The sequence below is a fragment of the Spermophilus citellus genome, assembly GCF_964194105.1.
Source record: "Spermophilus citellus genome assembly, chromosome: 8".
NCBI lineage: Eukaryota > Metazoa > Chordata > Mammalia > Rodentia > Sciuridae > Spermophilus > Spermophilus citellus.
In genome coordinates, this window is record NC_138189.1 from 43,410,812 (window position 1) to 43,425,012 (window position 14,201).

Here is a 14,201-nt window from a genome sequence, read left to right on the forward strand (position 1 = left end):
AGCAAAAAATTCTTAGTCTACCTGGAAAAAAATAATAGAAGCAAGGGTGATAAACTTCATGACACAGTCAAAACTGACTTAGAAGCTGGAGTGGAACTTAGCCTGGCAATGATATATACTGCCACACAACACACAACTGTATTTTTCATCTCTAACAAGTTGGTGGTGATAAGGATTAAATGAGATAATGAAATTAAACCTCAGTGCACAGAATGAAATCAAATGCACAGATGAAATCAAACTAAAGGCTGATTCATTTGTTGTTTGGTTGGTTGGTTGGTTGGCTAGTTGGTGGTGTTATTGCCTAATGTCACACACCTCAAATGCTCTTTGCCATACTTCCAGTAATTTGGTAAATTAAATGATATAATTTTATAACCAGTCTTCCCAGCTCAGTCTAGACTATAACATATAACAGTACAGTTGCCCAGGGATCCTGCACACTGCACTTCGAAATTAGCACGAGGGACCTGCAGGAAGGCTGCATTCTCATGCACTCCTTCACTGAGAAAACCTCCAGTTGAGGTCCCTTTCTGGGGATGGGGAGGGAGAAGTGATGTTCTCACTGCCCTCTGCTGCTTCCCGAGTGCCACCATATTGCCTGGCATTGGGAAATGTGCTGTCTTGCCAAAGGGAGGGTGGACTTCTCTCTCTGCCCTGAGGAACTGGGAGAGTTGGTAGGTTCTTCTCCAGAGACAAGTTAGTTTCTAAGATCAAGTAAGGAGTTTGCTTCTGCAGCTTCCTTGTCCTGCATTTCACACTGCTCATACCTCATGTCAGATGGAAGTCTGGACTTCCTCAAAGTCTAACCTTCACACTAAAGAGCTGGAGTATTAGTCCATTTTCTTGTTCTTCTTTTTTTCTTTTTTTTCTTTCTTTCTTCCTTTCTTTTTGAAGGAGGGGTGTTGGAAATTGAACCCAGGGCCTCATGCATGCTAAGCACACTGTCACTGAGCTACACCCCCAGCTCCATTGCCCATTACTATAATGTTATACCTGAGGCTGGGTAACCTATAAAAAATAAGATTTATTGCTTAGAATTATAAAAATAAATTCTTATAAATAAGAACAAAAAAAAAGAAGATTTATTTAGCTCATAGTTTGGAGCCTGAAAGTCCAAACAGCATGGTGCTGGCTCTGGCAAAGGCTCTCTGGATATATCACATCATGGTGGACGGCATCATAGCAAGATGTGTGCAAGAAGGAGAGTTCACATGGTGAGGCAGGAAACCTGAGAGCACAAGGAGGGGCTGGGCTTGCTCTTTGTAAAGTTCTAGTGAGAACTAACCAGGGTCCCACGAGAACATCATCATTTCCTTCCAAAGGCAGGCCTCAATTACCTAGGCCCCCACCTCTTAAAGATTTTACTGTCTTTTAACATTGCCACACTGGGAACCAAGCTTCCAATGCACGAACCCTTGGGTTCACACCATGTACAAACCATAGCAGCCAGGTGCTAACCACCTGTAAGGTGTTCAGTATGTATGAGGCCTATCATAAAAGACCCATTCATATTCCTCCCCACTTCTCTGAAATCCTCAAGCATTGACTATCCCTATCAGGAACTCTGGTTCTATTCTAAAGCCTTTGCTTTAGATGTACATATCTTTATTCCAACTTAATTGTAATATGAAAGAAACTCTTGCCTCTCACTTCTAGATCTGCATGTTCTTAGTAAATGCTGATTGGCAAGATTTCCTGGAACAAAACTGATATGACAGCCCAGCTGGGAAAGGCTCTTCCATTTAAAAGTTCTGCAGTAAATTCTACCCTGGATCTTTTACAAATAACTAACAGTCTTTGAGTTCTCTCTGAATGGCTCTGAACCAGGATTGTGTAATAGCCATGTTCTCCCATTCCTGGGGAACATTTTCATATATCTAGCCCCTTGGCTGACGGCCAGCAGGAAGGGTCACAGTGCTGGAAGCAATTTCTGAATGAGACAGAGGACATGGGTGGAGTCCCTCAAGTCAGAACAGAAAACTGAATTGCCAAAAGAAATTTATCATCCTAATAAATGAAGCACATGATTTGCATTCCAGGTCCTTCAACTATTCTATGGGAACCCGGGCGCTTTCCCATGACAGTATTTTTATCCCTGATGGGGGAGCAGAAAGTGAGCAGACAGTTCAAGCAATGTCACAGGACAACATCCTGGGCAAAGTCAAAACTCTTCAGGTAAGACAGCTTAAGACTGGAAGGTCAGAGCCAGAGGAGGGGTCCGGCCGTGGAGGGAAGTGGACAAGTCCCTAGCTCATCCTTGAGTGATGGATTGGGAGGTTCAGGGTCGCTCCTGGTAAGATTCCTTCCTGAACCTGACTCAGTTCTCTGGAACTTTCCTGTGCCCCTATGAGACATCACCACCATACCCACCTGCACGACTTGCCCTCCCCTTTTCTCTAATTGTTTCTTTAAAAAAATGGACATGAGAAGAACAAGTACCCAAGAGAATCTGCAGGGCTTGGATGGGAAAAAAATCTCCTAACCAAACGAACCCATATTCCTGCCAATGGAATCTACATAGCACACGTTCACTGCCTGTCTCTATTGGTGGATAGTGATTGATGAGACTTTCTGCTGTTTGTAAATCTGGCCCCCCAGCCACCTTTTCTTAGAGGAACACCACAGGCTCCCTCCTGTTCATGCTGCAGGGTGGGGCAGTTTTCCTATGTAAAAATTGACTCAGGGAGTGACTCCCTAGCAGTGAAAAGACAATGATCCTTTACCAAATGCTGTCAAAATAATGAGAATCCAGGGTAAGAAAGAAGAGCAAAAACACTGAGGGTATGGCGGTAGGTTTGCCCCAGTTCTTGATAGAATTCCCTTGCCCCCAAATACCCAAGAGCAGTGCCAAAGCAAGCATTCTCTGAGATGGAAGCACTCGGAGGCTACCCAGATTTTGAACAGAGGGCTCTGGATTCTCATCTGTCTGTAAGTCTACAACAGTGAGTGAATGAATAAGGGACAGGGGGAGGGAAAGAGGAAAAGCTGACCTGAGTAGCTACTGATACGATGAAGCATTGTACCCAAAAGGAGATTTTGTTTTCTTGAGCTGCTCTTGTTCTTCTGAGCATGAGCTTTGTATTTTGTGACCTGTGTTTGGTCACATATTCCACACACACTCAGCCAAAGGTAGCATGTGGTGAATGCGGAATAGCCAACACCCTGTAACCACACCCAGGCATGCCTAGATCATTATGCCTGTGGCCACTGCTGCCCAGGGCCAGAGTCCTGCTCCCAGAGCCAGCCCAGGCCTGTCCCTCATATCCCAGTGTGCCCCAACCAGCTCCCACTCCTGGTTCTAGCTGGCTGTGCTCTTGCACTGTTCGTAGACTGATGGCAAAGCAGGCTGTCACTTCCCATAGTTGGAGAAGAAGAGAGAATGGGGATGGCCAGGGAAAACCTTGACCCTCCCCCTTCTAGTCTTTTGATTTCTAGAATATTATTTTGAATAGGTTTTGAACTCCTGGCTCATCATATTCCTTTTCTAAGACGAATGACGTGCAGAATTCAGGGTATGAAATAGCTATATTTGTAAAATATAAAAACTTTCTAGAATTTCTTGAAAAAAGACAATAGCCTGTTGTCTTCAATGATAGGTGCTCTGTAACATACCACATGCCACCACCACTTCAAAAACTGGTTGTGACAATACTTAAAATATTTAGTATATCATAAAGTTGCCATTTACATTCTTGATAAAGAGATGGAATATGAAACCTGTGGTCACCTATGTTAATATTGCTACTTTGGACAATACTTGAGATTCATCAATACAGTATTTCTGGAGAAGCTACCAAATGCCAGAGATCATGGTAGGCATCTCCACAGATGTTGTCCAGTTTAATGTTCACGACAATCCATGAGGCAATTGTGTAGTATTGAAAATATAGAAACCTAGTGAAAAATATGTGAGTGCTTAGGATTTGTTACCAATAAGCATGATTTTAAATAATCTGATCTGTTTAATCAATAAAATATCAAATAACTAACTTTCCTGAAGTGACTGTTCTTTTAACACAAGAAGAAAAATGTGAATAAAGCAAAATAACGATTTGAGTGCTCTCATTTTGATAACATCTCCTCATACGAGGTCTGCCTAATTTTGCTTCTGCTTGCATGGAGTCACAAGCTTCCTTTCAGCTTGGTAGTGATGTTTTTGAAAATACAAAAGGCTTTTGCTCTTCAAGGAGGGAAATGGGGACCGTGATCATAGCAAATGTGAGTTTGGAGTAACCTAAGATGTGACTGTATCACCCCCAAAAGACTGTGCTTTATTTTTCAGTCGACTAAGCAGTATGTTCCTGGTAAGTCGTAGAAATAGTAGTAACTTTATTAACTTGCATGAATGCTTTGCATTTTTCCATGACAACATTATGCTGGTGTCGATGCTTAGTAAGCAGCATAAAAGATCGCCCCCTCGTAAACTCCAGCATGGAATGAAAGAGTTCAGCGTGTCAGAGGCATGTATGTTTCATGTCTGGAATTGTCTTTGTGTATATGTGTATGTTTATTTTTAAAGAGAGGTACGGGATGGATAACACTGTAAATGTCCTGACAAGCTGATTAGCCACCATATTAAGACATTCTTTTGAAATGAGATTTCTCCTGGAATGCCATTTCAAAAAAAAAAAAAAAATTTTTTCTCTATAGCTTAAAAAATCTGCCCAGCCCTCAAACCCTTGGAAACTCCTATAAGGGCATTTGTCTTTCTGCATTTGGCAAGGCTGCCCTCCAGTGTCCATAGCAGTCATCTCACCTAGAGCTGTCATGGTAGATGGGCAGCTGTTAGCATCTCAGTGCAGACTAACTGAATATAGCATAAATTAATTTGTCCTTTCCTGAATAAAGCAAGCCTATCACCTGCTAAAAATTTTGTGGCAAACTATTGAACCTTTTAAAAGAAAAACTAATTTTTTTCTGAGTATAAAAATAATACAGCCAGGCATGGTGGTACATGCCCGTAGTTCTAGCAACTCAGGAGGCTGAGGCAGGAGGATCACAAGTTCAGGGTGAATCAGGGAGGGAACTAGGTGAAATAAAAAGTGTGTCAGGCCTCGGCCACCATCTGGCTCTGTGGCCTTGTAAAGCAGCCATTAAACTCTCTGATACTCACTTCACCCACCTTGATAAGGGGGAAGCCTGTGATGGACAATGTGAAGGGCCCTTCTGGTTCTTAAGACCTGCCCCACCTTAGGAAGTCATTGTTCACCTGCTGTTGTGCAAGGTGGCTAGATAAGTGTTAAACTTTGTGGCATTTGGACTAAATGACCTTGATACTACTTACAGTTTTCCAGCAGCATGGATTGGGAGAGTGCCTCCTTGAGATCAGACCAGGCTATGAGGTTATGTCCCAGCCAATGAGAAGAGTCAGGGGTATCATATTTTCAGCCTGTGGGTGATTTATACAATTACACCAGAATTTTGTCAGGGAAATATTGAATCATGGATTGTTTGGCCTAGGAGGGAAACCTTCATCCTCAGTAGCTAGTATCTCCCACTGAGCTGGATTTCACTTAAAAATACCAAAAATCATACATTTGAGCATTTTTACAACTAATGCAGCTATCAAGGACACAAAGAATAAACAGGTGCACTTCGTCACTTCTAAAGTCACTTTTAAAGAGCAGTTGTTTTTAAATTGTTGATGCTTTCTTTTTTTAAAAAAAAATCACATTAACAATGGAAGTATCTGTAGTTTGCTCAAGAAGACAGGAACTTTATTGTTCCTCTGCTTAACTCTTACAATTATGATCTGAAGAATGGCCATGAAAAATCTGGGGAATTCTAGACACTGGCAACGAGAGAGCTACAGAATATGATGTGCTTGGCATTTCCTCACCATAGGAACAAACCTCATGAATATGGATGTGCATTCCTGTAGCGTCATTCTCTGGCATTCCATATTACAACAAAATGGCCCAATATGAATGAATAAAATATGGTTCCTCTTAGCTCAGATTCTGGTCTCAACAGTAACTCCATTCATAGCCCCGAAATAGACTCGGTATAGACACAAGTAATAACTACAGTGTGTATAAAGACAGCTCATGAGAATTAAAAAAAAAAAAAGTGAGGAGAGCATTAGTTTTGTTTCTGAACCTAAGACCACCTGATCTTATTGAGGTGACTGCTCATTGATGTCATAGTTCCTCTCGTGACAATGAGTAGCACACAAATTAGAGTAACAGAAAAGCCATGTTTATCCAAATATTCAATTCAAGTGACACCTGAGATTGCCCAGTAGGTTCTGGCAGTTACCTTTTAATTGTCAATACATTTCACAAAATGTCACAACTGCCCAGTCTCCTTTGAGGAGGCTGAAGGAGACCTCTGCAGGAGGAACTGCAAGGAGGACGTGTGGGTGGGAGCTTCTGGTCATTGGGTGTGCGAGGATCCATGGCCATAGCCCTGGACCCTAAGTCCTGCCCTGACCTCTAGTGCCTGACAGTTGCAGAACATGTCCTTTGTCTGGACACAGAGACTAGCCCTACTCAGATCCCTGCTACCATTCCTCTCCTGCTTCTCAGTCCCCACCCCCAAGGTCCCAAACCACTAGCCTGAATCTGTTTTCTCTGGGGGGGATTTCAAATCTGTTCCTGTACCAAGAGGCACATTTTCATTTCCAAAGGCAACAGCAGTGTTTTTCTTTTGCCAGGATGAACATATCTGTGATAGAAATCAACCTTTTGACACACACACACACACACACACACACACACACACACAGTCATTCCCTCCTGTCCTCTTCCCCTTCCTCCTTTTCTCTCTCTGTCCCCCAGACCCCCTAGCTATTGGAACTGCCAGCAAGGCCTTCATCTCTCTGGGCCCTACTCTCTCTTCTTCCCTATGCATTTCCTCTGTCCCCAGCACCTTTCCCTCAACCCACCTCTTGAATTCTCTACCTCATTTGTGAACATGCCCCCGGTACTGTATGGTCCCTGTTTTTTTTTTTTTTTTAAGTTATAGGTGGACACAATATCTTTATTTTATTGTTATGTGGTGCTGAGGATCGAACCAAGTACCTCATGCATGCGCTCTACCTTTGAGCCACAACCCCAGCCCCTTGTCCCTGTTCTTATTCATTTATTTGTTTCTTTTCATATTATCTTTCCTGTTCCCTTTGTGGCCACAATAGTCATCCCAGCTTTGCAGTTATTTCAGTCTAGAATGTGATTACATTTTGCCGCATTTTTTTTTTTTGCCTCCTAAGCATCATAATGGACCAACATGAGTATTCTAAAAAGTAAAATAGCAGCATATTTATTCACAATTAAATGGCATCAGAGTATTAGGCCAAGAATTACAATAAAGAATTATTCTTTCCATTATAAGTACAAGAAATAACCTCACCTCAGTTAGTTTGTATATTACTGTTAGGAGGAGGAATAAATTCTAGTGTTTTGTAGCACACTGTAGAGTAACTAGAGTTAACTATCATTTACTGTATGTTTCAAAATAGCTAGAAAAGGGAATTTTGAATATTCCTAACAAAGAAATGATAAATGTTTGAGATGATGCATATATCAATTATCCTGATTTAGTTATCACACATTGTACTCATGTATTGAAATCTTAGTTAACAATTTATTGTGTATTTCAAAATAGCTAGAAAATAGAATTTTGTTCTCAACACAAAGTGTTTGAGGTCATGGATATGCCAGCTACCCTGACCTAATCATCACATCCTGTATACATGTATTAAAGTATCACACTCCATAAGAACAGACAATTAGTATATGTCAATTAAACAAAGAAACACGCGCATCTCAGTAATTGGGAGCATTGGCAATCAGCAGACCCTGCTCACAGGAGGTGTCCAGGGTCACAGGGTTTAGGACAGCCCCTAGCTCTTGGCCAACACTACTAGGAAGGCCAGCCTGGGAGGACACAGGAACCTGCCCCAGTCTTCTGCCCCTGGGCAGCAGAACCCAGCTGGCCGCTGGCTTTGCAACCCCCTGTCCTCTTGTCTGACTCCATCGCTGTCCTCACGTGCCTGCTTACTGACCTGCTTAGGGTAGACACTAACTGCCATTTCCTGCTAGGCTTGTTTTTGGAAAACACCTTTTTTTCAACCTTCTCCTCCCTGCAACCCCTTCAGGCTGCTGAAGCTGCCCGTCCCTGGCTGAACTCAGGCTTTTGATGTGTGCTCCTTCCCCTTGGAGCTGGGGAGCCCTGCTCAGGCTGAAACACCTGCGGGCCAGATCCCCGCCCTTGCCTTGCCGCTCCTGCCTGGGCATGCGGGGGTTCCTTGGGCGTGCTGGGAGGGGAGGCTGGGGCCCGTCTCTGTCTGTGTGTTCCTGCCCACTAGGCGAGGCTGGGGGTGGGGGAGCTGGACGAATGTGGGTGGATTTGGTACCATTGAGTTCTAAGGGAGAGAGGGCAATTCCCTCAAGGGAACTTCAGACAAATATTTTAAATGCTGCATCATCTCTTTATATAACTGCCCCTGCAAGCAGGAAGGACGTTGTCAAATTTATGAGGGCTGATGAAGTGCAATGAAAATAACCTTAATGTGATTTAAGAAGACTCCGGTTCTGATTCCTTTGGGGCTGCTTATTCTTCCCATAAGCTTGGGCCAGTTGCCTCTCCCTGTGGGACATCTGGCATTTATTTATTTACTTACTTACTTATTTATTAATTAAGTGAAGAGTTTTGAATAGGTGATTGCTAAGGTTCTTTGCTGGTCTGTGAGATTAAACATTAGCCAGATTAAAGATAAATATCAGAGAATTTTTTTGAGGCATATAAGGATTGTGAAACTCAAGAACCTACTATCTAGAGCAGTGGTTCTCAGCTGGGGGCAATTTTACCCCCAACCCCAGGGACACTGGGAAACATCTAGAGACTTTTTTTTCTTTCTTTTTTTTTTTTTTTACTAATCTGGCCCTTGTCTAATTCCAAATACAATTTGTCTTCCCTTCTCCTTGTAACTACCACCTACTAGTGGTCCACCCCTCCTTGACCCTTTTCTCCTGGTTCCTTCAGTCTTTGTCTCTCTCCTATTTCGTGATGTGTAAATACTCCAAGGCAAAGAAGTCTGGACCGTTCCCATCCCTTATATGCTTCCGACATTGATCAGGGAAAGACCTGCTGGCCCAGGGACCTTCTTCACCGTGGCTGTGACCCACCATGACCTAAGCATGAGGTCTGGCGTGGGGTTGCTAGCTGGGTGCCAGAGGTGAAGATGGTGGAAGAATAATTTTCACAGGGAACGTGTCCAGAAGAGGCTGGAAAGTTCCCATGTTGTACCTGCTTTAAGAGTTTTCATTTCCCCCAGAAGTTTCTACATTTCATATAACTGTTTCCTGCACAATTTTTGTACTTTTAAAAAAGACTTTCTAGATGTATAGACAAGTCCAAAATCAAAAACATATTTCAACGTTTGGTTCAGAAATATGGGACCTATACCCTAGAAAATGTTGGCATTTCCATGAAAGAGGTGGCTGGATGAAAAAAGTCCCGGTTTGAAGATGGGAGTCAGAGGGACTGGAAGACATGCATGTACTCTAGGACTGCCGGTGGTTCCCTGGCATGGCAGTGGGTCTAGGAAGCAGCTGGGCTCAGGCGTATGCCTCAGCGCTTCCTAGATATGCTGGGGAACCTGGTTGTGGTTTGGGGGACTGCTTCACTGCTTCAGAATGTCTTTCTTTTGTTCCTCTCCAGCGACAATTGGGCAAGAATATCAAGTTTGGGCAGCGGCCACCCAATGCCATTCCCATGAAGAAGGCAGGCAGTGGAGAGGCCAGCTCAGAAGAGGACCTGTTCCTGGCCAGTCCCATGGAAATTGTGGCTCAGCAGGACATCATCCTCTCAGACGCTGAGAACAAAGTAAGTCTCTGCTGGGGAATGACTTGATGGCTCCTAAGCCGTTCACAGGACTTTAGGCAGTGAACACAGGCTCCTCATGACCCTGCAGTCTGCGGTGGGGAGAACAAGATGGGAGTAGCCCAGGGGTGGAGGGTACTTCCTGGTGCCCGTGAGGTCTCTTTCTATTGCCTTCCAAGTACCCTTCAAGACTCAGGTTGTGCCCACCTCTTCTGGGAACACTCCCCTGGCCTCACTTCTGAGTGTATTTTCTCTCTACCTTTGCTGTGCGTCTTCACCCCTGTTTCCACACCCATGTCTCCCATCCATGTCTGGTAGGAACTGTTCTCTCTCCATCTCAAAACACTGACTTTCTTGAGGATAAAGTGGGTCTCACCCATCTGGGTGTCCCCAAGATCTTAGCTAGTGCCTGCTTAGGTGCACTGTATAATGACTTGTCAGGTTACGGTGATTTCAAGGGAAATGAAAAAAGAAAACTATAGGGGTTTAGTGAGCAAGAATCCATCAACAGGCCAGCTTGAAGTCACCCTAGTGTAGAAAGTCATATTCCAGTGCTGACTTATCTAAATTTGGTCTGTTGACACTTTAAGGTAATGCTTTGAGCATGTCCTGAATTGAGAGTTTTTCCACCAGCAAAAAGGATGACCTTAAAAAACTTATGGAAAAAGAAGCAAAAGTCCTACCAGTAACCAGAATTGGAAATTCTTAAATGAGGGATGGGACTTCATATAGTTTTTTAAAAAAGGAAAAAACATTTTTTTCAGTTCTGTTTATCAAGGAACATGAAGTTGTGGCAGATGTTATTAAAATGGGCATCTCAGAAGAAATCATGCCTTTTATCAGCTAATATATGATGAGAATATTAAGAAAGACGCAAGTGATTTGCAGAGGAAAGCAAGGAAGGGAAGTGAAGGCTGGTCCACCCCATTGTCCATCTTTGCCTGGCCCTGATGACCCCCGGCACTCACATGTTGACACCCTTTGGGGTGGTGGGTGAAGCAGAGATGGATCCTTCCCTTGCAGTAGGTCTGAGATTGCTCTCCCAGACTCTCCAATGCCAGGGTCACAGCAACAGCCACCTTGAGGCAGAGATTTTGTAAGGACTGAAGCAGCTTCTTCTATTATCAATGACCTCATAAGTTCAAGGTGCCGTGGCCTTAGAAGAAGAAAGGATCTTTGTTCAGCAGACCTTGTCTTAGATGTGGGTGTTACAGAGATGGGCAAGATTTGCACAGGAGCTGCTTCTAAGTAGTTTATACTCTAATGAGAAGGGAGTCACACAAGTCAACAAATAGATAAATACAATCATTTCAGATCAGGAAAAGTGTTGGCCACACAGAAAATAAACAGAGTAACGCAAAAGTGAATAACTTGGTGGGGGAGAGGATACATCTCTGCATGTGGAGTTGAGAGCAGACCTGGCAATGATGAGATGGAAAACTATCCCAGCACAGAGAGGCCCATGACAGGCCAAAAAAAGTCATTCCCAAAAGACGACCAGGAAGCAGGCCAATATGGCCCAACTGGGGTGGAAGGGAGGAGGTGGTGACGCCAGGTGGCGTAGACCATGGGGAAATGGTGAATTCCGTTTTGAAGGCAATAGGAAACCTCTGAGTAATGTTAAGCAGAGTAGTGTTTTAATCAGGTTTGTGTTTTCTAAAGAAGATTTTCCTAAGTGTGATGTGAAGAATGGACTTAGGTACAGCAAACTAGAAAGGAAGATCAAATCCTTTTGTATAAAATAGCACCACAAGACCTAGCAGGTCTACTAGTCTGAAACATGCAGACAACCTACTGGGGTGCTCTCAGAGGGTGCCTAGGTCACGGGGCGTGAGTCTTCAGCCTTTCCCTTCTCCTTCCCTTCTGTGATTTTGTTCCCCTCCCTGGGCTTTCACCTTCTCAGCCCTGCCCTTTGCATCCTTGCTTAAAGGGGAGAGATCTGACAGGTGAAGGGGGGAAGAGAGCCAGCAAAGGCAAGAGCTCCAAGATTGGAGGCCATGTGTGTAACGCAGCTCCGTTTCCCAGGTAAGGTGGCCTATGAGCCGCCCAGAGCTTCTCTCAGCCAGTGGACAGACACACAGCTGAGGTGGGGACTACGGGAAGAGGATGGTGGCCCCTCTGTACCTCAGGTAGTCATTGTCAGCAAAGTCCTCACCGTGACTCCTGCTGGTTCTTTGAGGCCAGCTGACCCCTGTGTGGGAGGAGGCAGCCCTGCCCAGGCCCCAGCCAGTGTCTAGTTATTTGCCCAGAACTTCCTGTTCCTGCGTTTGACTCGAGCGCTCTCTCTACTGTTCCAGTCCAGTGATACGCCAAGTTCTCCGAGTCCTCTGAATCTCCCTGGAGCTGGAAGTGAGATGGAAGAGAAGGTAATAGGATTTGAACTTATTTGTTGAGCTTCCTTACTTGAACTTCCATTTTTCCTTCCTACCCCCCCCCCCAAATATACTGCTTCATTTCCATTCCTAGATGTCGCCTTCATATGTTACTTTAAATGTCTTCAACATGCAACTAGTGGTAGAGGCTGGTGCATCTGTTTCCATGGCAATGCAACTGCTGGAACTGAACCCTGCTCTGAAAAATAGCCACACTCCCAGCATGCTCTGGGGTCTTACAAGTTGGTCGTCTTTCTAAATGTATCACATCCTTCAAGACACTGTTAATCTGTTGAAAAAGCTATTCTATAATAAGTGGAGATACCCAAGTCTGTAAGGAACGGTCCCCTTAGAGATGTGAGAAACAAAAGAGTTGACCTTGTCCTTTCTCTACTTTTACATAATATTTTTAAAATGTTTTGGTGTCTCTTTTAAACTTAGAGCTTTACCTACAGGAGTCTAAGGAGTCTAGGACCGTTTTCCTGAGCACCTTTCTGTAGGAGTAGATCTGCTCTGACAAGGACTTTTCATCTGCACAGGGAACCAGGCCACTTCCCAAGATCTGGCAGGTGGAACCCTGAGCAGCTCTGTTCCCATAAAAGGAATGGCTCAAGACGGTGCCACCACCAAGACAATGACGAAGCCCAGCTGGGATAACTAGATACAGAGCATGGCACTTCAATCTCAACTCCAAGTGCTTATCTCTGTCTTCAATCTGTCATTTTGGCTCCGACTGCTTTTCCTCCTGCATCTCATAGGGGATGGAAATAAATGTTTAATTTGTCTCTTCTCAACAATAGCTCAGAATTTGATACCTATTATAAAAAGATAGCCATAAATAAATGAAAGCTAAAAGGCCAAAGTACTGGAATTATTTTTCAGTACTTCTAGTCATAAATTTATAATGCTCTGGGCTTCCATTTTGCTCCCAGTGCTAGCTTGGTCTTTTATCCTTTGTGCATAAATATGGAGGGTAATTGCAAAAAGCAGGCCTTTCAGCTAAACCTCATCGACTCTGCACTGCCAGCACAAGTACAAACACATGAACCCTGTCCCTTCCAGTCCAGGGCTGCCCTTGTGTGTGCAAACTGTCGACTGTGGCAGATGGGGCTGTGAGCACCCCTTGCTGCAAGTTGGCATTGTGTACCCGGGAGTCCCTTTCTCACCATCTAAATTCTCTGCAGTTACAGGCCTGGCTTCCTACCTTCTCATTTAGTGTGGCTTCTTGTTCGGGTGCCACGGCAGCTCAGATCTTTCTAAATGTGTAATCTGAGACAGTGTTTTGTTTTTTTTTTTTAGTGATTGCATTTGTATTCCAGAACTGCAGTCTGTTCTGCAGTTCATCCTTTGAGGAACTGCACCTGCCCAAGAGGCACATTTTCACCACTTTTTTTTTTCCCACCAGAAACCTTTTTCTTTATTTACTTATTTCTTTATTTGGAACTGGGTTTTGAGCCCAGGGGCCCTTTACCATTGAGCAACGTTGAGCCCGGTCCTTTTTATTTTTTATTTTGAGACAGAGTCTTGCTAAGTTGCTTAGGGCCTTGCTAAATTGCTGAGACTGGCCTTGAACATGGGAATATGGGCATGGACCACCATACCTAATTTAGGGCCCTTTTTCTTTTAGCTTTTTGGTACACTCAGTACTCTATGACTTTGGAATGATTATGTCAAAACATTTTTGCCAAGTCCTAGATGGGAACACTATAACTTTGCCTTCATTCCTTGAACAAGTATGTACTGATCACTTACCAAATGAGATTTTCTGCTTGAGCAGAAATGAGATGAAACAGAGATGAAAAAGATTCCTTCCGGCCTTGAAAGGACTGAAATCCTACATAGAAGTTGAGCATGTACACAGTGTCTGAGAGTTAAAGAGTTCTTAGCACAGAGGTGATCTCGTCCAGGAACCAGCAACCACTAATCATTTTAGGCTTGTGACATTAAGCCACACAGCATGACTCTCCTTTGTGCTGTCCTTTGTAGCACAAAAGCAGTCAA

At 43.8% G+C, this 14,201-nt stretch overlaps 1 protein-coding gene across 2 annotated transcripts in view; it reads left to right on the forward strand.

Moving 5' to 3' along the window:
• The first annotated feature begins 2,047 nt into the window (after positions 1-2,047).
• The window catches only part of CRACD (capping protein inhibiting regulator of actin dynamics), a 29,473-nt gene continuing 17,319 nt past the window's right edge, over positions 2,048-14,201 (forward strand). Inside the window, exons 1-3 of one of the 2 annotated variants that reach the window (XM_081304102.1) lie at positions 2,048-2,178; positions 9,667-9,831; positions 12,126-12,194. In XM_081304102.1, coding sequence (XP_081160228.1) covers positions 2,059-2,178; positions 9,667-9,831; positions 12,126-12,194 — 354 coding nt within the window. In that variant the 5' untranslated portion in view covers positions 2,048-2,058. Of the gene's footprint in view, positions 2,179-7,302; positions 9,832-12,125; positions 12,195-14,201 lie in introns of those variants that run through there. The other variant, XM_081304101.1, reaches the window with a different exon arrangement.